At 56.4% G+C, this 20,124-nt stretch overlaps 1 protein-coding gene across 3 annotated transcripts in view; it reads right to left on the bottom strand.

Moving 5' to 3' along the window:
- SBNO2 (strawberry notch homolog 2) overlaps nucleotides 1-20,124 on the bottom strand; it is a 65,348-nt gene that overhangs the window by 3,431 nt on the left and 41,793 nt on the right. For all 3 annotated transcript variants that reach the window (XM_074851593.1, XM_074851595.1, XM_074851594.1), the window contains 26 exons: nucleotides 16,297-16,389; nucleotides 15,634-15,730; nucleotides 15,086-15,246; nucleotides 14,524-14,657; nucleotides 13,905-13,995; nucleotides 12,500-12,643; nucleotides 11,874-11,991; nucleotides 11,357-11,462; nucleotides 11,090-11,243; nucleotides 10,512-10,688; nucleotides 9,783-9,880; nucleotides 7,302-7,384; nucleotides 6,092-6,292; nucleotides 5,369-5,544; nucleotides 5,046-5,177; nucleotides 4,656-4,791; nucleotides 3,866-3,978; nucleotides 3,301-3,372; nucleotides 2,723-2,831; nucleotides 2,358-2,432; nucleotides 1,906-2,049; nucleotides 1,626-1,720; nucleotides 1,210-1,302; nucleotides 879-1,010; nucleotides 574-650; nucleotides 234-424 (listed from right to left, as the gene is read on the bottom strand). In XM_074851593.1, coding sequence (XP_074707694.1) covers nucleotides 234-424; nucleotides 574-650; nucleotides 879-1,010; nucleotides 1,210-1,302; nucleotides 1,626-1,720; nucleotides 1,906-2,049; nucleotides 2,358-2,432; nucleotides 2,723-2,831; nucleotides 3,301-3,372; nucleotides 3,866-3,978; nucleotides 4,656-4,791; nucleotides 5,046-5,177; nucleotides 5,369-5,544; nucleotides 6,092-6,292; nucleotides 7,302-7,384; nucleotides 9,783-9,880; nucleotides 10,512-10,688; nucleotides 11,090-11,243; nucleotides 11,357-11,462; nucleotides 11,874-11,991; nucleotides 12,500-12,643; nucleotides 13,905-13,995; nucleotides 14,524-14,657; nucleotides 15,086-15,246; nucleotides 15,634-15,730; nucleotides 16,297-16,389 — 3,202 coding nt within the window. The remainder of the gene's footprint in view (nucleotides 1-233; nucleotides 425-573; nucleotides 651-878; nucleotides 1,011-1,209; nucleotides 1,303-1,625; nucleotides 1,721-1,905; nucleotides 2,050-2,357; nucleotides 2,433-2,722; nucleotides 2,832-3,300; nucleotides 3,373-3,865; nucleotides 3,979-4,655; nucleotides 4,792-5,045; nucleotides 5,178-5,368; nucleotides 5,545-6,091; nucleotides 6,293-7,301; nucleotides 7,385-9,782; nucleotides 9,881-10,511; nucleotides 10,689-11,089; nucleotides 11,244-11,356; nucleotides 11,463-11,873; nucleotides 11,992-12,499; nucleotides 12,644-13,904; nucleotides 13,996-14,523; nucleotides 14,658-15,085; nucleotides 15,247-15,633; nucleotides 15,731-16,296; nucleotides 16,390-20,124) is intronic.

Genomic DNA, 20,124 nt, shown 5'->3' with positions numbered 1-20,124 from the left:
CCCTGGCAGCACCGGCACCGCTTCCCGCGGGCACCGAGGGGACGGCTGGGGACGGCTCACCCCTCTGCCCGGCGCCCTGGCACACCTCAGGGGAGCCCCAGCTGAGCAGTGGGTGCTTCCAGGCTGGAACACGCCCCTTTTCAGGGAGGGAACCTTGGCACTGGGCAGCTGGACACCTTCCTCCTCCTCCTAAAACATCCTGCTTCCCTTCCCCTTCCCAGTATTTCACCCACCGACTTGTTTCTTCTTCTCCTTGGTCTTGAGGCGGACGATCTGCAGGTAGCTGGTGCTGGTGATGTCTGCCATGATGCTGGCGATCCTGCTCCAGACCCGCAGCAGGGCCCCGCACAGCATGTAGTAGTGGCGCAGGCGCATGCCCTGGAAGCACTCCTTCCCCTCCTGGATCAGCTTGCAGCTCCTGTTCCTTCAGTTCAAACGGCAGAAAACCACCCAAATCAGCACAGGCTCCCATGGCAGAGCAGGATCCCCCGCGCCCAGCGTGGCCCTTCCCCTCCGCCCCAGCCAGGGACCCCCCCGGAGCAGCCCCCCCGGTCGGGGCTGCAGGCGCCTCACCAGACCGCGTGGTTACAGTTCTTCAAGGAGAACTGGTAACTGCTCTCCCAGTGCTCCTTGGCCTCCTCGGGCAGCACCTGCGGAGAAACACACAGCGCTGGAGATTTCCCCCTGCCTGACACGCGGCTGAGACCTGAAATCCAGGGCTGGGAACAGGACACGTGGGTGCTGCCACCGCCTCTGCCCAGCAACAGGGCTACGAGGAGCCGCCCGGGGCTACAGTAAACGTCCGTCCAATGCCACCCCTGCCCAGAGCAAGAGGCTCTTCCCTCTCCCCGCCCCGGAGGGCTGCGGCTCCCACCCACCCGCCGGTACTTCTTCTGCAGACTGTCCAGGCTCTCGGGCTGGCTTTGCTTCCCGATGTTGGGCTTGTAGAGGATGAAGCTCTTGCCGTGGCTCTGCTCCGCCAGCAGACAGGTGTGTTTGCAGCCTCGCATCTGTGGGGGCAGAGCTCACGGTTACACCCGCAGTCGCTCTCCCCAGGCCTGTCTTTCTCTCAACTAACCCCCTTCTCTCCAGGCTGGAGGTTCTTGGGGCACCCTCAGCTCCTAGACGCAGACCTGCAGCCACGGAGGATCCTCTCCCCCTGCAGGCGGCCTCCAAGCTGAGGAGATCCCTCAGAGCCCAGGGACCTACCTTGTAGGAGAGATAGAACCCATCGAAGGATCCTGTCAGTTTGAGTGACTTCTCGTAAGCTTCCTCCCACTTTAAACCTCTGTCAACGCTGATCTAAACGGGGACAAACAGGGGGATTCTGTAACTTCAGGGGGCAGGACAAGGGCAGCGGTGTCTGTCTCACAAATCCCACCCTCAACGCAAACTTGGTGCTGCTGCAGCCTAGAAAGAGGCGCTGCCAGACGCCGATCACCCGGGGCAGGGCCTCTCTCGGCCCCCTCGGGGTGACTCCCAGCATCAGTCACCTGCTCGTGACCAAGGCAGATGTGACCAAACACGACACAAAGCCACGGCGCAGGGACCCAGCAGCTTACAGCCCCAGACTGGGAAGCACTGGAGGAGCCTGGACTGCAGAGACAGCCGCGCAGACTGCCTACCTTATAAAACACGACCTGCCCGTCCTGCGGGTGCCCAGGGGTCAGGAAGACCTCCTTGCTCTCCTCGTAGATCTCATCCACTCCTGGGGCTAAATCTGCAGCAGGAGAAAAGGTCGATGTAAGATCCATCCCCCCATACCACCTCCTCTCCCTGCAAGAGCCAGGATCTGCGCTGTGTGGGGACAGCGAGGTGGCCACGGCCCCACCATCAGTCAGCACAGGGAGGAACAGGGAACCTCAGGGGCGCGGGAGAGGTCTGGCCACCCCTCCTCCCCCGTACCTAGGATGCCCATGTCGTATTTGCCCTCCTTCTTGTCCTTTTCTATCAGATAGTCAAAGGTGTCCGAAAAATACTGGAAGAGCATGTTCTGCTTGTCCACCTCCAGACCCAGGATGCGGTTCAGGAACTTGGTGATGGAGCAGTCTGCAAGAGCGCGGTGGGTCAGGGAACACAGTGCAGCTGGGCACGGAGCCCCCAGCACGCTCCCAAGGAGAGACCCCTGCAAGCCCCCCAGCATCACTAACGCACGGGAGCAGCCCTGGGGCCGTTCCTCCAGGCTTGCTCAGGGAAACGCGACCTGCAGCGGGGGCCAACCCTCACAGGACTGTCCCCTCAAAGCAAACGTCCTGCCCTGGCTGCACAGCAAACCCCGCGGGGCTCCGCACCGGTGCAGATGGGCCACGACACCCCCATTTCCCCCCTGCACTGGGCAGGACAAGTTCAACACACACCTTTCTCCACGGAGACTGTGCCGTACTTCAGCTGGTTGCAGCAGATCCCCACAGAGATGAGGCCCTGCTTCATTTCTGGAATGGCAGGAAACACCTCGTGTGTTTTAGGGTGAGGCCTCCCCTCAGCTCCCCCGCAGAGCTGCTCCCCCCCCAGCTGCACCCGCTGCTTCACGGCCAAGCCCGTCCCAGACCCGTCTTCAGGTGACACGCACCTGGGTGGCCAGTGGCCCTGCTCACGAGTGAGCCCCACGTGGGTGCTGCGCCTCCCCCCTCAACCTGCTGCTTGGTTCTTTGGGCATCCCAAACCCGAGACCAACCCGACCAGCGAGACGCAGCAGAAACCCCAGAGCTGGTACCGTTCTTACCATGGAAAAACGCAGCTTCCCCTCTGTCATAGCTCTTGGGCACCGGAACTCTGTTCTCCGTGTGGCTGAGGATAGTGGAGAGAACTCTGTCGAGTGCCTTAGCGCCGTACTGGGAAAGGAGACAAGAGTCATGCAGGGACAAACCTCTGCTGGTGGCCCAGTGCTGGATGGCAGGAAGGCCACTGCCCCGGGAAGGCCACCAGCCCGGGAAGGCCACCGCTGCCACAGCTGTGCCAGGGGAAGCGTGTCCGGAGCCTCCTCTGGCCCAGGGGACCGGAGCCCAGGAGCCTGCATGGCCGCACCCCGGGGCCGGCACCCGCTCCAGTGGGGGCAGAGGCCCACGCGCCCTCCCCAGCCCCCTCTGTGGGAGCCCGGCCCTCGCCAGCGCTGCTGGGGTGGTAATAACCATAACAACAACAGCTCAGCTCTGGGCGCTGCTCAGGGGCTGCAGGCGGGAGCTGGGTGCTAGGCCAGGTCCTGCCTGTAGGTGCCAGCCACGATCTTCCCGGCTCTGGCTCCCACTGAAGTCACTGGCCAACTCCTTCACCCTTCCCGGCCCAAGAACAGGCACCAATTACCTTATTCTCAAAGTTGTACTTGCTGAGGTCTCGGGACTCGGTGGCCCGGCGGTCTCCGTGAGTTAAGGCGCCCTAGGAAGAGAGGCCAGACGAAAAGTTCTTACTTTCAGCTGTTGCCAAACACCAGAGCAGGACGGCCAAAGCCACGTCTCGGATAAGAATGTGCTGCGCGGAGGCAGCGTCCTCTGGAATATTGAGACTTGACCAAAGTATTTGGGGATTTATCAGAAGTGAAGAAAAACGAAACAGATTAATTATTCCATTAATTATTTCATCAGCTTTCTGGAAACAGATGGGTGTATTCTCCTGTAACAGTGGGGGAATTCCAGCATCTGGAATTGAGTTCTGCTTCCCTGAAATTCCTCCTGATGCCTTAGTTACATATTCTTCACTTCCTTTCCCAAATCCCAGGATGCTCAAAGCTTTCTGCATTCCACAACTGCAACACCGGGGGTGACGCAACCCCCCGTGCGAGTTACAGTGGCCACGGCAGCGGGAACCCGGAGCGGGAGCTCCTCGGAGAGAATCGGAACCGACACGGTCATCTCTGCCGCAGGGCACTTACGAGGCTCTCCAGGCGTTTTGCCACGATGGATGCAAACCTCCTCTCCCCCGCCAGCTCGGAGATAAGGAAGACATACTCTGGAGCATAAACCTGGTTCGATCGGTGCGTTCGACCTACAGGGACACGAGGAGAGAGGGGAAAGGAGAGGTTGGTACAGGGGAGGGGAGCTGAGCTAGAGGCAAGAGAGCCAGAATGACCTTCCATGGGATGGTTGGTTTTCCAAGGAGATCCCTCCCGGGGGAAAGGGCAGAGGCACAGTCGTGTTCATCGCCTGGTGCTGCTGAGACTGTGGCAGAGTTGAGTTCGTAGCCCTGACCCTCTGGGGTTGGGGACTGACTCCCCAGTGTGGGCAAGGATGTGCACTGTTTTTTGTGCTCACGTATTGAGGACTGTCCCTCCCCATCCCACAGAGCCTCCTGGGCTGGGGCAGAGATCCCCAGGCAGCCCCGGCGTGTGTCGTGAGGACACACCGCAGACAGGTATGGGACGGTCCCCCCCTCCCACCCTACAGAGCGCTCCTGGAGTCAACACAAACCCTCCCCACAAGCGTCTCAAGTGCTTTGTGTCTGCGTTTCCACCCTGGCGAAGCGCAGCTGCGCCGAGCAGGAGCCCAGCAGCACGGTGCTCCACAAGCTGCCGGCTCACAGAGGGCTCCGTCCCCCCGCCCCGGCTGCAGCAGCGGCCCAGCCCGGGCGGCCACACGTGTCTCCCCTTCCCGGGCTGCCCAAGGCTTCCCGCTCTGGACCACCTCAGGGGCTGGGGACAGCGACCAGGGACACCCAGCCCTCACCGAACTGCTGTATGGCCCGGTCCGCGCTCCAGGGCAGCTCCAGCGTCATGTGCACCCGGCGCTTCTGGTTTTTCACCCGTCTGTCTGCTTGGAGAGAGATACCTGAGCTGGAGGCCTCGGAGATTATTGCTACAAGCTGAGGGGGAGAGATAAGTGGGAGAGGAGGGTGAGGTACTGGACATCTGCAAAACCGCTTCAAGAAACAGCCCAGAGCCCAGCGGTAGCCCCGGCCCATGAAGGGCCCCACGGCCCCTTGTCACCCCCCCAAAGGTCACAGAGAAAGCTGCAGCCTTGTGGGCCTGAGGCTGGCACGCCAAGGCTCCCTCCCTTTCCTTCCCCTCTGTGTACTCGCTCCTGTGCAGAAGTTTCCTTAACTCAAACCTGACTCACCTTTTCCCCTTTCATAAAACGCTCCTTCTCCTTCAGGTTGACGTGGTCTATGGAGAGGCCTTGCTCTGCACGAGACTCGAACATGACGGAGCCGTCCGGTCTGCAAACCACCCGGCCCTTCCGCCCCGTCATCTGCACACACCACACAGGGGAGAGGCTGTTAGCAGCGGGCAGGGACCTGCACGGCGCAGCAGCTCAGTTTAGAGAGTCAATTCTCCACAGCTTTTCCAGATTGCAGGGAAGGAGAGGAAACCCTCTTCCAGCAGGAACCCCCTTCGCTGGCCCCTCTTCCTGTCACCCAGTGCCACCACCCTTGATTGTACCTCAGCCACGTGCTCCGGGCCCCCGAAGTGATTGATCAGTTCATCCAAGGTATTGAGAGGTAGCTCTTTGCCCAGTGCTTTTACTTTTGCTAGGAGGTCCTGCTTCATCTTTTCCACGTGCTCTAGTTCTCTCAGGCCATGCATCTCTTTCTGGGTAGGCAGCATGTGAAAGTTACCTGTACCGTAAAACGCAGAAGTTTAGAGTCACCTGGTAATTGCAAATCAAAAAAAAAAAAAAAAAAAGGCAGGGGGAGAAGTTCCAAAGGGCTTCTGGGGGCACCGTTTGATGAGCAGGCCAAGACCCCTGACTGGCAATAAACGCTGCTGAGCACGGAGTGAACTCCCTCCGTGCTCCCCCGTTCTGGAGGGGAGAGGAGCACACAGGGCAAATTCTTCCTGCTGGCCACAGCGGGTTAACAACAATCAACCTCGCAAGCCCAAGTTTGACCATTGCAGGATAAAATCCAGGCAAGATCCTGGGGACGTCCCAAGCACAGGAGGAGGTTCACCATCCCAAGAAGAGTCTCCCCCCATCAGGTCCCTGCCTCTGCAGTCCCCGCAGCCAGACCCCCCCAGAAGGGTCCCGGGGTCTGTCGGTGCCGGCAGGGCCCGGGGAGGGCGGCTGCCCCCACCTGTCTCCCCCCACGCTCCACAGCACGACGGGACTCCGCTCCCCAGCTCCCCCCAGCAAGGCCGGGGTGAGCCCCGTGCTGCCGCTCTTACTCCTGTCCTCGGCTGCGAAGCCGTTGTAGGTGTGCTCGACGAAGATGACGTCGTCTGTCTCAAACACAGACTCCGGGGAGGAGTTGAAGTCGCTGTCGAGCCCCATGTCGGAGTCGGTGCTGCTGTCGTCGCTGATCTTGATGACACCCGCGGGGTCACAGACGCCCCTCAGGGCCTTGGCGCAGCGGCCCCTCTGCCTCCCTGCACGGGAGAGCGAGCGGGGTCAGGGCAGAGCCCCCGGCCTCGGGCGTCGATGCCGAACAGCAAGTGCCAGCTCAGAAAGAGGAGGAGGAGAACTCACAAAATAGCTGAGGCTGCCCCAGATGAAAGGCAGATCTTGGAAAGACAGAGTGTCTTGGGGGGGGTGGGGGGCAGTTAGGGAGGGAGGGAGAGAGAAAGAGAAAGGAAGAGAGAGAAAGGAAGAACAAGGCAATCTTTGCCAGGGCTGAAGCTAGCTGCACGCGTCAGGATGAACACAGCCGGCTCTAAGCAGCACTGACTCCTCAGGGGAAGGAGCCCGCGGGTTTGACGGCCACCAGAGGAACGTGCAGGACACGGGAAGGTGCCGGTGTTTCGGGACACTGGTCACTTCACGCACAGTAAGAGACGTTCCCGCTACGCCAGAGGGTTCACAAACCAGCCTGCACGGGCCGCTCTGCACCAGCAGCCACTCAGGACACCCTCCACGATCTGCCAGTACTGCTGCCCCTCTTCCCCCTTTCCCACATCCCACTGGAGGACAAGTCCCAAAACTCTTCTTACCTGCAGCTGCAGCCAGTAATCTGGCAGGGAAGTGATTCCCCCCCCCACCCCCAGGACACCTGCCATGCTATAAGGGGTGGTGGAGAAACCCCCCTTGCTGCAAGAGGGCTTCAGACATGCAGCCAGGACTCTTGTGCAACCTGCCCACCAGTCTGGGCCAGGAAGCGGCTGGGGGACGGGGACACGGCTACTGGGCAAGTGGTGGAGGCGAGGACCTACGGCGTGACAGGGAAGTGGGTTAGAGGGAGGCAAGGGTGAATGACCTAGAGCTGCCGTCCTCCAGCTGAGAGGCCGTGACGGAGATGTGCGGGAGGGCAAACTGAAACCAGGGCAGAGTAGCAAACAGCATGAAGTAGGGAAAAGGGAAAAAGGAAAAGAAAAAGCTGAGTGGCTGGGGTGAAGCAGCAAGGCAGGAGGTCAGATGCTGGGCAGTGGAGTGTGCTCTTACGTTTTCTTTTAAGGCCAGTTCCTTTTTCTCTCTTTCTTTTGGTTGAAGGAAAGTGCTTCTGAATTAGTGATAGAAAGACGCCTCTGAAAGTAAGATGCAAAATTTATTCTAGCTACCAGGAGTAGGAACATCTGCGGGTTATCATGTAGCAACGTGTATTTGAGATAGCACCACATTTCACGACAGAGGGGTAACTCCCGCACCGCGGCTGCTGGCGCGGGGTCAGCCGGCCCCAGCGGGGCTCCCCGGAGCAGCAGCGACAGCCTGAGCGGGTTTCACCAGAGGGTTGTGCCGCGGGAGCAGGGGCTGCGCCAGCAGATCCTCAGCCGTGAGCCGGGCGCGCTGAGGGGAGCCAAAGCACCGGAACGCCGGGAAAAAACCACTCTGCCAAGGCCTCCCCGCCGGTGCAGGGAGCGGGGCCGCGCCGGGGAGACGCTGCAACGAAAGCGGAGCAGACCCCGGGCTCTGCACTGCCACGCCGAGGCTGCAAGACCTTTATATAGCAACGAAGAGGGAGTTTTAAATGGGAAACGCTATGCTGGGAAGCTGTTACATCACGACTGAAAAATCCAGCACGTCCCAGCCCCTCTCCGTGCTCTGACAGCAGCGACCACAGAGGCCACTGACAGATGTGCCCCACCGAGTCCTCTGACCAACTGGCTGTGGGCCTGCTCGGCCCTGGAACGGAGTAACGTGACAGAACACAGACACGTGGTGGTTTCGGGTGAATGGGAAAAAATCAGAAGAGGTGGAAAACAAATGTTTCTGTGGGCTGTTCTGCAAATAAACGAGCTTAAATGCTGATCGTGTTGGGTGGGGAGGGACCCCCAGTGCAATGAGAAGGCAGTGCTGAATGAGCTCTGGTGGGAAAAAAAAAAAAACAACAAACGTTGCAAGCGACAGCTGAGAGGTATGGACATGGCAACTCGCCCGCGTGAGAAAAAGGGTCTTGGGAACCAGGGAGGGAGCTCTAAGGCCCTCAGTGTGAGGGGCCGGAGGAGACAGGGCCAGAGCCCTGCGCTGGCTGAGGAGCAACTGCAGCTCCACGGCCCCTTTGTCCTGCTGCTGGGGTGACTCCGGGCTCCAAACGCGGGGCTGGAGCCTCCCTGCCACGGAACCTCGCTCCTTTTCCCGACACTTGCGCTCCCTGTCTGCCCTGCGACAAAGGGTTGGGCTGGTATTTACTCACTGAACAACTCGTTTATTTTTAACCCCGCTTCTCGGCATCTTTTAAACAACCGCTTCTTCCCAGCACACTCCCCTCGAGAAATCCCCTGAAGCGCTGTAAAACCAGGACGCCGCGTTTGGAGGCTTGGCCGACGCCAGAAGACACTCAGTTATCCGGCCAGCGCTGCTGAACCACGAGCTCTTGCCTCTGGCACTGGGGACAGAGTCAGGCAGCTGCGCGACCACTGCGTGGCCCTTCCTCCTTCGGCAGCTGAGCATGGCTCACAGGGACCACGCGGTCCTCTAGACCGAGTTTCTCTGAATTCTGCGCCATGAAAACCAATCCAAGAGACCAAATCAATCCCAGCCATTGTCAGACTTGCCTCGCACACCGTCACCAAACTGGTATTTGTTTTTCAGGAACAGACTGGAGACAGCAGAATGACCAGCACAAACCCCCCATCAATAAGGGAGGAAAGCTTGGCCTAAACTGGACACATACGGTCTCTGGCATCTCTCATTGCTTTCACCTGCATTAAAAGTCACTTCAAAAGAAAACAGTTCCAGCCCTGCCACCCGCAGAGCAGAGGAAACGCAACTTAACCAACGTCGCAGGTTTGCGTCACCCATCGCGCAGGAACAGCCACGTTCGTGGGACGGGCTGGGGCTCTGAAAGCTGCAGAAATGAGGGGGAGCGTAAGCCTCGTTCTCTGCTGACAGGGTAGCACGAGTCCTGCTGCTGGCTTCACTTCAGGCACAACCAACTCTCCTTTTAGCCAGGAACGAAGGCAACGCAACCAGGACACTGGTCCTGCCTCGTCCACGTGCTGAAAGCCAGCTCTGGCAAATTTAAACTCCTTGGACCACTCCTCCCCCTCCCCGCTCCAGCGCCGCCGCCTCACGTTACCGTCCCAGCCTCTGTCATTACAGGAGATTCTCCTGCTCATTTCTTCAGTGTCAACAGCCCCGTTTCCCAGAGTCAGACCCACACAAACTACATCTGAGCTCACATTTCTGGCTCTCCTACGCCTGCCAATTCGTTTACGTGTGTAGAGAGTCGGATCAGGCTGTTCGTGCAAGTTTGGACCACAGATTTCCAAACCCAGGATCTAGCTCGTAAAGTCACACTGAAGAAATAACGCCTCGAGGACCCAGCTAAGCGTCCTCTCCACTGCCAGCCTGGATGGGCGAGGGGTTACGAAACTGCGTTCCAAGAACTGCAAGTGATAAGTGGCCCCAGGGCCAGGCTTTCCCCAGGATGCCTCCAGCCTCCCATGCATCCCCCCAGAAGAAAAACAGGGATTTTTAACTCACTCTGCAGCAGACACAAAACAATTTAGATGCCCATCATTCTCGTCCAGGACTTCTCTGGTGCGAGCCTCCCCGGTGGACTGCAGGCCGATGACGATACACTGCAGGGAAACAGGAGGGACACAGCCAGGAGTCAGGGGGGTGCTGGGGCAAACAGCCACAGGCTCGGGAGATCCTATTTCACAGGATCTCGCATTTCCCTCGACCCCCTCGGCCCAAAACCTGCTGGGCCTGTAGCAGGGCTCCTGCCAAAGAACCATCTCTCAAATCTTTCAGCATCTTCCAGCGGTACCTCTGCTCACGCCGCGGAGGGGGACTGATTACAGCAGCCAACTGACTTTGTTAGGGAGTTTCTGCCTAAGATTTCCAAGTCGCAGCCAGATGGAGGGAAGGGCAGAGCTGTGCTCGAGGTGAAGGAGCTGGTACCTCTTCCAGCTTGAACATGACCCAGAATACCCTTTCAGAGCACCGTGCCCACACCTCCCATAAACAAACAGTGGGTAATGCCTCGGAAGACGAGGCCCCGTTAACTCCCCAGTATCATTTACTGAAATGTTCTCAGAAACCCAGACACTGCATTTCACTCTGGTTAATCTGGAGAGAAATTCAGCCTTAAAAAGGTTTGAAATTGCTTTCAAGTCAAGCTGAACAAACTCCCTTTGGCTGCAGACTACAAAAAGATCATTGTAACGTAAGACTGCCGGCTGCTGCCGCGAGGCCGCGATACCACACCTTGTCCTTCGCCAGCTCTTCCTTGGCGAGCTCCACGAGTCGCCGGACTTTAGCAGCAATGCAGAGATACTTGAAGAAGCGCTGGTGAGCTGACCAGAACTGACCCCACAGGGACTTCCGAGACTCCAAGCCGATCCAGTCGGCTGCCTGCTGGAACACCATCAAGGCCTCTGCCCACTGCAGACAATACCGAGACAGGCTGAGTTAATATCTTCGTTTTTGTGTTTCATTACTGCTGTGCAGGAGGTTATTGGAACAGTCTGGGGCTTGATAATCTGATTTAACAGCAGTATTCGTGTCGCTGTGGCAGGCTGAATGAACAGTCTGGTCATTCTCTCCTTTCTGCAGCAGCAGGACGGTGTAAGCTCTGCTTTGCAAATATGGAACTTTTAAACAGAAGCCAAAAAGTATAAGATTATTTTTTACATAAGCCGAGCGTGTGTGCCCCTCTTCTTTCTTACGAACAAACGAGGTTTGTGGTCATGGCCACGTTTAGGGTCCTCAAACCCTCCCACGTAACAAGCAGCTGCACCGAGAGCGCGATTCAGCTCCAGCCCCCCCGTGCGGGACCAGCTCACCAGCTTTGCCGCCTTGTCGTAGACAATCTTGTACTGCTGGTCCAGCGGGATCTCCTCGATTCTGAAGGTCACTCCAGTGAAACTGAGCTGCCTGGCGATGTACATTCCACTGACCTTCATATCCATCGCCACGATCTCCATCGCACCAACGCCCCTGGGAGAGAGCGAGCTGCGGAACCGGGCAGGCGCCTCCGCAGAGCCGCCGCCCTCGGGCAAAGGCTGCCCCAGGACGTCAGTCACCGAACAGGGGCGCAGGACAGGACCTACCTCTTTTCAATTGCATGCAGGAACTCATCGAACGCTCTGAAAGGGGTGCCCTCCCCCCAGATCCCCAGGCGGCTCATGTAAATCATGTTTTTTGGCTCAGAGGCACCTGTTTGAACAGAATTCGCTGTCAGCGGAACCGCAGCAGTTGTGAACAGCTCTGACAAGTGAAGCGAACTCCTGAGAGGACGGTCATTTGCCATTGTGCCTTCTGAGACCCGAGGACCTTTCCAGACGCTGCCCTCCGCGCGCTAAGCGGGACGGCTGCGCAGCCGGCCGGCAGCGAGTTAAACTGGAGAGAAATTAGTCTGACTTGCCAACAAGCCACAAGTAATGGCAGTGATGGGGCTTGGGGCAGATCTTAGCACCCCTGGCTCCCCTCTAGCACTGCAGCACCATCTGCCCCTTCCTGCACCAACGTGTAGCTCAGCGGACGCGCTCACGGCTCAAGGGCGTCCTTCAGATGAGGCGACAGGCGGCTGCTTAGGCCGGTGCCCACACAAGGCCCAGAGCAGCTCACCTGTGGCACTGGCATAAACAACCCTCGCTCGAGGCAGCTTGTTCTGAAGGTCCAGCACTGCTTTGCCCATTTTAGTAGAGCTGGCGTTTTTGGCTTTGTGGCATTCATCAAACACAATCTGGAGGGGAACGTCAGTTAAGGAGAAAGGATCTATTTTCATCCCGAGGATGACAGCAGACAGAAAATACAACCCAGCCTCCTCCAAGCAATCGGACAAGCAGTCCCAGCATCAACAGGACTGACTCATTCCCCACACTGCCTGAAATCTCTTGGGTTTGCCTAGTCCTGTGCTCCCCAGAGCCCAAAGTCCTTTCCTGCTCCCTCTCCCTTCACTCCCAAGGTGTGTCTCGTCTTGTAACACCGAAGGAGAAGAATGCAGAAAAGGTTAATCCCAGCTGCGCTTCTCCCCTCCTCCGGTGAATGCTGCAGCCTGCGGAGGAGGAGCGGGAGCGTGGGGGGATGCGTGTGCTTACAGCATTTCAATCTCTACCACAGGCACCAGGCTGCTCGGCCCAGCTGCTCCCAGCGCCTTCAGATGGCCCCAAGCTCTTTGTTCCTTGGTGAAGTACAATCACAAACACACAATTCTTCTCTCTCCACTTTTGGGGTTTTTTTTGAAAGGATACGACTCCATCAAAGTTTTCCCTGCACCAGTCCAAGATTTGTTTTAAGCGTGTCCTGTGCTGCCCGCCTGCCTGGCTTTCACCGATCAGCGCGGAGTAAGTGGCAAAGAGGACTCCTTCTGAGGTAGCTGTGTCACCGTATTTAATCTGCACAAAGAGGAAGAACAAGAGCACACACGCTCACAAAGCGTGTCCCCAGTATGTCACCCCCATCCTTTGCCCACAGTCGATGGTGCCGACTGTGCTGCTCCTGCCTCCACGGACAAAACCCAGTTGAGAGCAGACAAAAGGCTGCTGGTAGCTGACGCCTTTAGCTCTTCTATCTGGCACCGAGACACGGTGCTGACAGGGACTGTAACTGTCTGGCTAAGGGCCACGAGCCAATGTGTCAGCACATCTGGCTGCATGCAGGGAAACGTGGAGACCACGCTAGGACTGCAATCTCCTGGCCAACTGAACTCGCTTCACGTTTTTTTCAGCAACGGTTTAGAGCGTTTAATTGTTTTGAATCCTCCCATCTGAATTACTTCCAGAAAACAATTTTCTCTTTGAGCAGGTGAGATCGTTGCCTATCCTACTGTCATGGGTCCCACCTCTAACGAAAGAAAAGGTAGGGGAAAAACCCATGGTCCCAATTTGAAGAAAGTTCCATTTAAAGCCATTTTGGTCTGAAAACAAACATCCCTTTCAGCCTCTTAATGGAGTGCATTCAGAGGTGTCGAGCACATGTGGTTTCCATTGACTTCGCAAGAGCTGGTGGTTCAATACCATTAAAAACCAGAGGAGTGTTTCCGTGAACTGGCCAGCGCCGTGGCAGACACAGGCCTGGGGAAGGGATGACAGCACAGGCTACGAAGAACCCTGTGAAGAGCCGCTAAGCCACTGCGGGTCGTTTCTTTTGAGAAATACTCCACCCTCACCACGGAGTAACCGGGGGAGTCTCGGATTCGCCCAGTGGGGGAGATGCCCACGAGCTCAGCCACGGCACCGCGTGCGTCCGCGCGAGCTCCCTGATTGTCTGCTCTGAAAAGGGGCCCTGTGAAACCAGCGCTGGGACACGTCAGCTCAGGCCAGCAGAGCACGGGCACGTCTGATGGGAGCTGCTCCCGCTGCGGGGCTCTCCAGGGGTGCCAAAAAGGTTCAAGTCCTTGCCTGGAGATGCTTCTCAGTCCCTGCAGGAAACAGCTCCGTGCTCCCAGCGCAGCTCTGCAGAGCGTGTAAAAATAGCCCGAGGCCAGAGTGGGAAGAGCAGGCGGCGAGAAGGGAACAGCGAGCAGCTTGCTGTCTGCTGCTGCCTGTGCCACCAGCCCCGCGGAGGCAGGAGCGACTGGTGCTTCACACGCTGAGGCGGATCGAAGCGCTACCGTAGGCCGATTTCGCAGAGCGCGGTTACAGCTTCCCTCCCTACCTTATTCAAAGCGTGCACAGGAATGTGGGAGGCTTCAATGTCCTTCAGGTCTCTCTCAGCATCATACTTGAGATCGTTGGAGACGCTGAACCTGCAAAGCAAGACGTGGGTCTGGTTATCTCCCCGGGAGGGAGTCAGGGCTTGCGCGGTGATTAACAGCTCTGACTAAAGCAACGGCAGGTGTGCAAAAAAACTGTCGCTTTTCCAACTGCCCACACGCCTCCGCGCCAGAGCCCCCAGCAGACCCAGTCTGCCACTTACGACAAGCGGTGTGGACTCCGCAGTAAAGCCCCACGCTCCAGGGCCTTGAGTCTGCACCCGGCAAGTCCACAAATATCCCTCTGTGGACTTCAAAGAGCGGGCACAGGCCTGACGCTGCCCTCCAAGTAGCACATAATCTGCTATTTCATAGTGACTCATTCTCCATCGCTGCTGCAGGGGAAATATTCCCATTTCACAGACAGCAAACAGGCACAAAGAGGTGGAAACGACTTACCCAAGGCCACAGCATGAGTCAACTATAAAGCCAACATCAGCACTAAGGAATTCCTTACTCCCAGATCCAAACTAACTCCAAGGTCTTACGGGAAAAGAGAAAAAAAAAACCAAAACAACTTACCACAGAGCTTTTTTCCTCCCTTTAAGGTAATTTTCAAAGATGATGCCCGCAACTGTCCTGCCCTTTCCAACTCCGGCCCCATCCCCGATGAGGAACCCAGCTCGCTGCCCGTTGGGTAATAAAACTTCATGTTGCTGCAAAATCAAGAACAGAACTGGACATTAACCTCGATTTGCCTTTGCTAACAGCTTTGATGTGAGCTTCTAGGAGCACCACTGAACCCCTCCACATATCCCATTGACGCAAGTGCATTTCCCGCTCAAATAAACGACAGCAGGAACAGTCATGGCCAAGCTCACAAGTGGCAGCTCACGGAAAAAGCCCCCAGGCCCCCAAAATGCAAAGCACTCCCCTCTGCAACAGAAGTCAAGGGTTCTTGCCTCTTCGGGAAGCAGAGCCCACAGAAGGCCCCGGCTCCAAATAATCCTTTCAAAACGCCACATGCCAAAGCTGCCCAAGTTTCACCCCCATATTACAGGTTATTTTAAACCACACTTGAACATCTGTGCATACAAAAGGCAGCTTCCTCCTAGTGTAAGACATGCGAGTGGGAGCCACGTACCTGGCAGGCGTAGGTGATGGCTTCCAGCTGTAGTGCAGAGAGAGACCCTTTGTCGGCAACGGAGCGCGGCAGGGCCAGGCTGTAGGTGATGTCGGGCGGGGGGACGCTGGACAGAGTGCTCGTCTCAACCACGAGGTCAGGGTGGTGCTTCCCAATCTTGGCTGAACAACGACACAGAAAACAGACAACTCAGGAGCTTCCTCCCACGCAGCACCCCAGCGAGGCCTGCAGAGCTCCTCCTGACGCTGCTCCGCAGCAGAAGAGACAAGCCCGACCCCTGCTCTCCACTCTTTCATTGAAGTTTCAGATCGTCAGAAACAAGCCATGGCTCCCCCAAAAGGGAGTAGCAGAAAGGTGTTGTGTTAAATGAGTGTAGCACCAACAAAGGATGGGTACCCTGGTAAAGTTCTTCTAGGAAATCACACGCTTGGGATGTGCCAGGGCAAACACCACATGCTGCTTGCAGGAAAATAAGGGAGCAGCTCATTAGGCTGGTCCAGAGTGGAGTTAACAGAACGTCCCTACTCCCGCGATGGCCAGACACTCACACTTTGAAGGGATATATTCTGCATAGGTCTCCGTTTGCCCCAACTCCTCTGTTTCTTCCTCCTCACCTTCATCCTCCTCCTCTGCAGGAGCCTGAGACTGAGAAGAAACACAGCACTGACCAAATGTTCTCACTGAACTACGGACACACGCAGTGCTACACCCTGCCAGAAACATTTAAACCAGCCCGACACAAATTCACAAACTCTTCAGATACAATTAATCTCATTTACAGACTACAGCACCACAAGGAAAACCATCTGCGAGAGCCCACCCCAGGGGCCCAGCAAGTGCTTTAAGAGCTACTTTCAACGCCTAGTCCCCACCAAATTAGGGAAAGCTGTTGACATCAGTTTTCAGATGGGCTGTGGGCTAACTCTGCCCAGCCGTGCTCTGATCTGGCCCTGGGTAAGGGACCTAGACCAGCTTTAAACTCAGCGTGGTTCTCGGCAGCACAAAGCAAAGTCGTGAAAGCCCAAATCGTTCTTGAACAAAGTGAGGTTCCGCCAAGGGAAATACAAAACACTTCTGGGAACGGGCAGCAGCTCGTATCTGTCTGATTTCTGTCTCACTCCCTGCAAAGGGGAACTGCTCCCCTCCACACCGCGACGGTACCACGCTGAGCGCCGGGGTCCGGTCCTGCTGAAGGTGACCATCGTCCTCACCTGGTAGCTTATGAGGAGCGGGGTGTTGGGGACAGCAGGAACAGGGTCACTCGAGCTGTTCAAGCCAGTGAACGATCTGCTGGGAGAGAACAGCTGGAACAGAAAGGGTGCAGGTGAGAGAACAGTCTTAACCCTCAGCCCTCCAACCCCGACAAGTACGAAAATACGACAGCAGGAAAGATACTTGTGCTCTGCACTCACATCTCACACTCTGATGTTGTCAGTGGACTCTAACACTTGCTGTTCGTGAATGAAAAGCCCTGGGCAGTAATTTTGGGAACTAATAAATCTTGCAAATGCCGTACACGCCTTTGTCAACATACACACGGGGAATAACTGACCAAGGTAAATACATTTTTGCAAGAAGCGTGAACATTTAGTGTGTGTGCCCACGTGTGACGAAAGGCTGCAGGGACACGTGTGCCCCCACGCCTGCGGGACGGGCGTCTTCCTGCCATAGTTGTAAGAACTGTATTCATCCCAAAATGCCACGTTTTGCCTGGAAACACAAGATCTCTGGCATACGCCCACCCCACCCCCCTCCCATCAGCGCTAACAGACGACCCGTGCAAACGGTGCCACGGGAACAGCCCGCAGGCCCTGGCAGGGCCTGACTGAGGTTTGCGATGGGAACGCTGGCCTTGCTCTGCACTGCAGCCGTATCGTTAGTCGCTGCTTCCCCGTTTGCTTCCCCGGGGGCCCTGTACAAAACCGCTCGGCCGCTCCCGACAGGCCAGGTCCTCGCCCAAAGGAGCCGCGCGGGTTCTCATTGCAGGATCACGTGTTTTGTTCTGAACTGGTGAGTCCAGCTGAGAGCTCTGGGCTGGATTTGCTGATGGAAGAGAAACGGCATCACTTTGGGGACCAGAAGGCGAGACGAGTTCAGCTGAGGAGACCCAAACAGGGGCAACGGGAAAGACTGAACAAAACTGCAACCAAAAGGCCTCGCTGGGAAAGGAGGGAGCATTAAATCAGAACACCGACACTTTACATCTTCTTACAAACTGCCCTTGAGGCAAGCGTTTACTTAACGGTTTTGCCGGTTTTAACGTTAAAACCACTGTTCAAAGGAATTACCTACCTGCCCCAGAAGCCAACCCGAGCTGTCCCCAGGTTACGGACCCTGCGCCCGACACCAGCTCCGCCCGCGCGCTCCCAGCTGCCCCCAGGCTCCGCTCAGCGCTGCAGAGCCCAGGACGCTGCTGGGCCCCCCCATGGCCGAGACCAGCGTGAGGCCCCGGAGCTCAAACTGCATGAGACCCGCCCCAGGTCAGCGACCCCCCCCCAGTAACGGGCCAGCCACGTCTCTCCAGGCATCAGCTCCTCCGTGGGAGGGAACGGTGGCTTTGCACCATCCAGCCCGCTGCCCCGCAGCCAGCCAGGAGAGCCCCCAAGACACTTCTCGCTGGGCAGGCACAATCGAGGAGATCCTTTGTCTGCCCCCACGCAAACAAAATCACACTGGAATTTCCCGACAGCGAGCAAGGTCAAGCCGGCAGCTCACGGCATCCAAAGCAATCAGCGAGTCCAGAAGCAGCACTGCTTCAAGTTCATAGCCTGTCAAGAGTGCCAGACTTACAAAGAGACCCACACTCCACCAGCAGAAGTGAAAGATGGGAAGTTCTTAAGCATAAACACTCCGATTATTTCCTTTTTTTTAGATTTAAAAAAAAGAAGAAAGAAAAAAACACCCTCCATTACTGGAAGCCTGAGTCAGAATTACCAGAAGGAAGCTGGACGGAAGAGCTATTTTCAGTGCCAACAAATCTGGAGAGCAGGTGAAACATCTCCACCTACAAATCTGAGCTCAGTATGAGAGTTTCTTCCTAGGCAAAAGAAAGGCCCAGACCTGCTGGAATGGCAGGACTGGCTTCTCGCAGTTCCAGCTGCAGGGAGCTAATGCAGGTCTGGTTTTGCATCATGCAATCCTCAGAGTACAAATCCCTGCCGTCCCACTCCAGCAGCGGGGCTCCGGCACGCAGCGTTTCACCTCAGCTATTGCACAGGAGGCGACAGACACCTTGGTTGGCCGGAGCACTGAAAAACTTCCAACGTAGCCGAGAATACGCTGTGAGGGCCAGTCCAGGGGGGACCAGGAGCTACAGCGGGTGACACATCATCCTGCCCCAGACTGAACTTGTCCAATTCCTTCCTTTCTCTACTCTCACTCACCTCCCAGTTTGATTTTCTCCTTCCTCTGTGCCACACGGCTAAAAGCATTAACAGAGGAGGCGCACGCAGCACGCACGAGAACACTGGGGTGTAAGCAGGAGAGACTCGTCCAGTAAAGCTGCTGACAATTGCACAATCCAAGACTCGGCCTCACTCCGTTTTTACCTTTTTGCGTTATTCTCCGTTTTGCCCCATCTTGCCGTGACTTCCACGGGAAAAGAAACAGTCACAGCTGGCTGACAAGCCAACTCTGCATAAATTCATTCCCTATGTACTGAGCTAGGAGAAGGGTGTTCACATTTTCAAAGTGCTGTGAATGAGTTAGAGAAAACTACATCAGCAGCTCACAAAAATTCTAGCTACGGGCTTCAGAGGCAGGGCTTTGCCTCCCGAATCTTAAAAACACTGTGAACTTGTGAGATGGTTGTGAGAAAACACAATGGATTAGATGAACTATTTTTAAAAGGTATTTCACAACTTCATTACAAATGAAACAAGTGTGTTTTGTCTGCTAGCTCCTGCAAATATTTCACAGTGTAGTAGCTCTTGCCTCCGTGCCTGCTCCTGAAATGATAAACAAGCCAACACGTCATATACGGCTCCTTTCTTGACGGGTAACAGCCCTCCCCAGGTGGGCACACGAAGGCAGCTCTGCCTCCAGCCACCTCCTCTTCAGTCACAAACGCTCCACCCAAAGCTTCAGCACGGGGCACGTGAGATCAAGAGCTTCCCAGCGAGCCTGGACGGTTCCGCACGGCGCAGTCCCACGGGGCTGCCTCTCTCCAGTTTCGCTCTCTCCCCCTTTCTGAACACCCATTTCCCCAGTGCTGGCAGCAGCTGATGGAAGGAAGGGGGAAAGCCAAAACAGGGGTAGAGGCTTTTTCACACCCCGTCTTCAAACTGCTACATGACAGAAGATGGTTTGTTGGTTGGTTGGGTTTTTTTAAGGAGGACAAGGTAGAGGCTGTTCCTGTACCTGGGATCTGCCCGCAGGTCTCACGCAGGAACCCCCGTCACTCGTGAAGCTGTTCAGATATTGCTGTTCCTGCTCCGCCTGAATCTCTGAGACTGACATTCTGGAAGAACTCCAGCGCTGACAGAGCCGTGCGAGGCTGCCCGTCGCTCCGGGGAAGGGCCGAGCACCCGGCCCCAGCTGCCTGCAGAGCGGGACTGCAGCTCCTGGGGTACATCTGGGTTTGTACTGCAGCTTAGTAACGGCTCTGGCTACTCAAAAGCCCAAATTCCCAAAATTTTATGGAAAATCACGGTGGTGTAATGATGTGGGGAGGGACAGGGAGAGATTATCTAAGTTGCTTGTGTATTGGTGCAGGATATCAGCAAAGCCTCCGTCCTGTACTGAATGTTACGGTGAGGAACCTCTTCTCGGGCACTGCCTTGAGATTTTGCAACAGATCACTCGTTTGCCTCCTTTAACAACCACAAAAAACCCGTATTTGAAATTCAGGTAATAAAACAGTTGCCAGTCATGACTCAATCTGACAATCTATTTACCCAGTGTCCTGCGAGTTACCACCTCCCACGCCAAAATGAAACTGAAATCTCCTGACTAGGATGTACCTAACTGACAGTTCATCAGGAAATGTCAACCTCAGTAACAAAAAAACCAAACAACCCACACCAGAAAAAGCAACCCAA

The sequence above is a fragment of the Strix uralensis genome, chromosome 27 (assembly GCF_047716275.1).
Source record: "Strix uralensis isolate ZFMK-TIS-50842 chromosome 27, bStrUra1, whole genome shotgun sequence".
Classification (NCBI taxonomy): Eukaryota; Metazoa; Chordata; class Aves; order Strigiformes; family Strigidae; genus Strix; species Strix uralensis.
The sequence above is the reverse complement of the archived record's forward strand: the minus strand, read 5'-3'. Positions and strand labels throughout refer to the sequence as shown.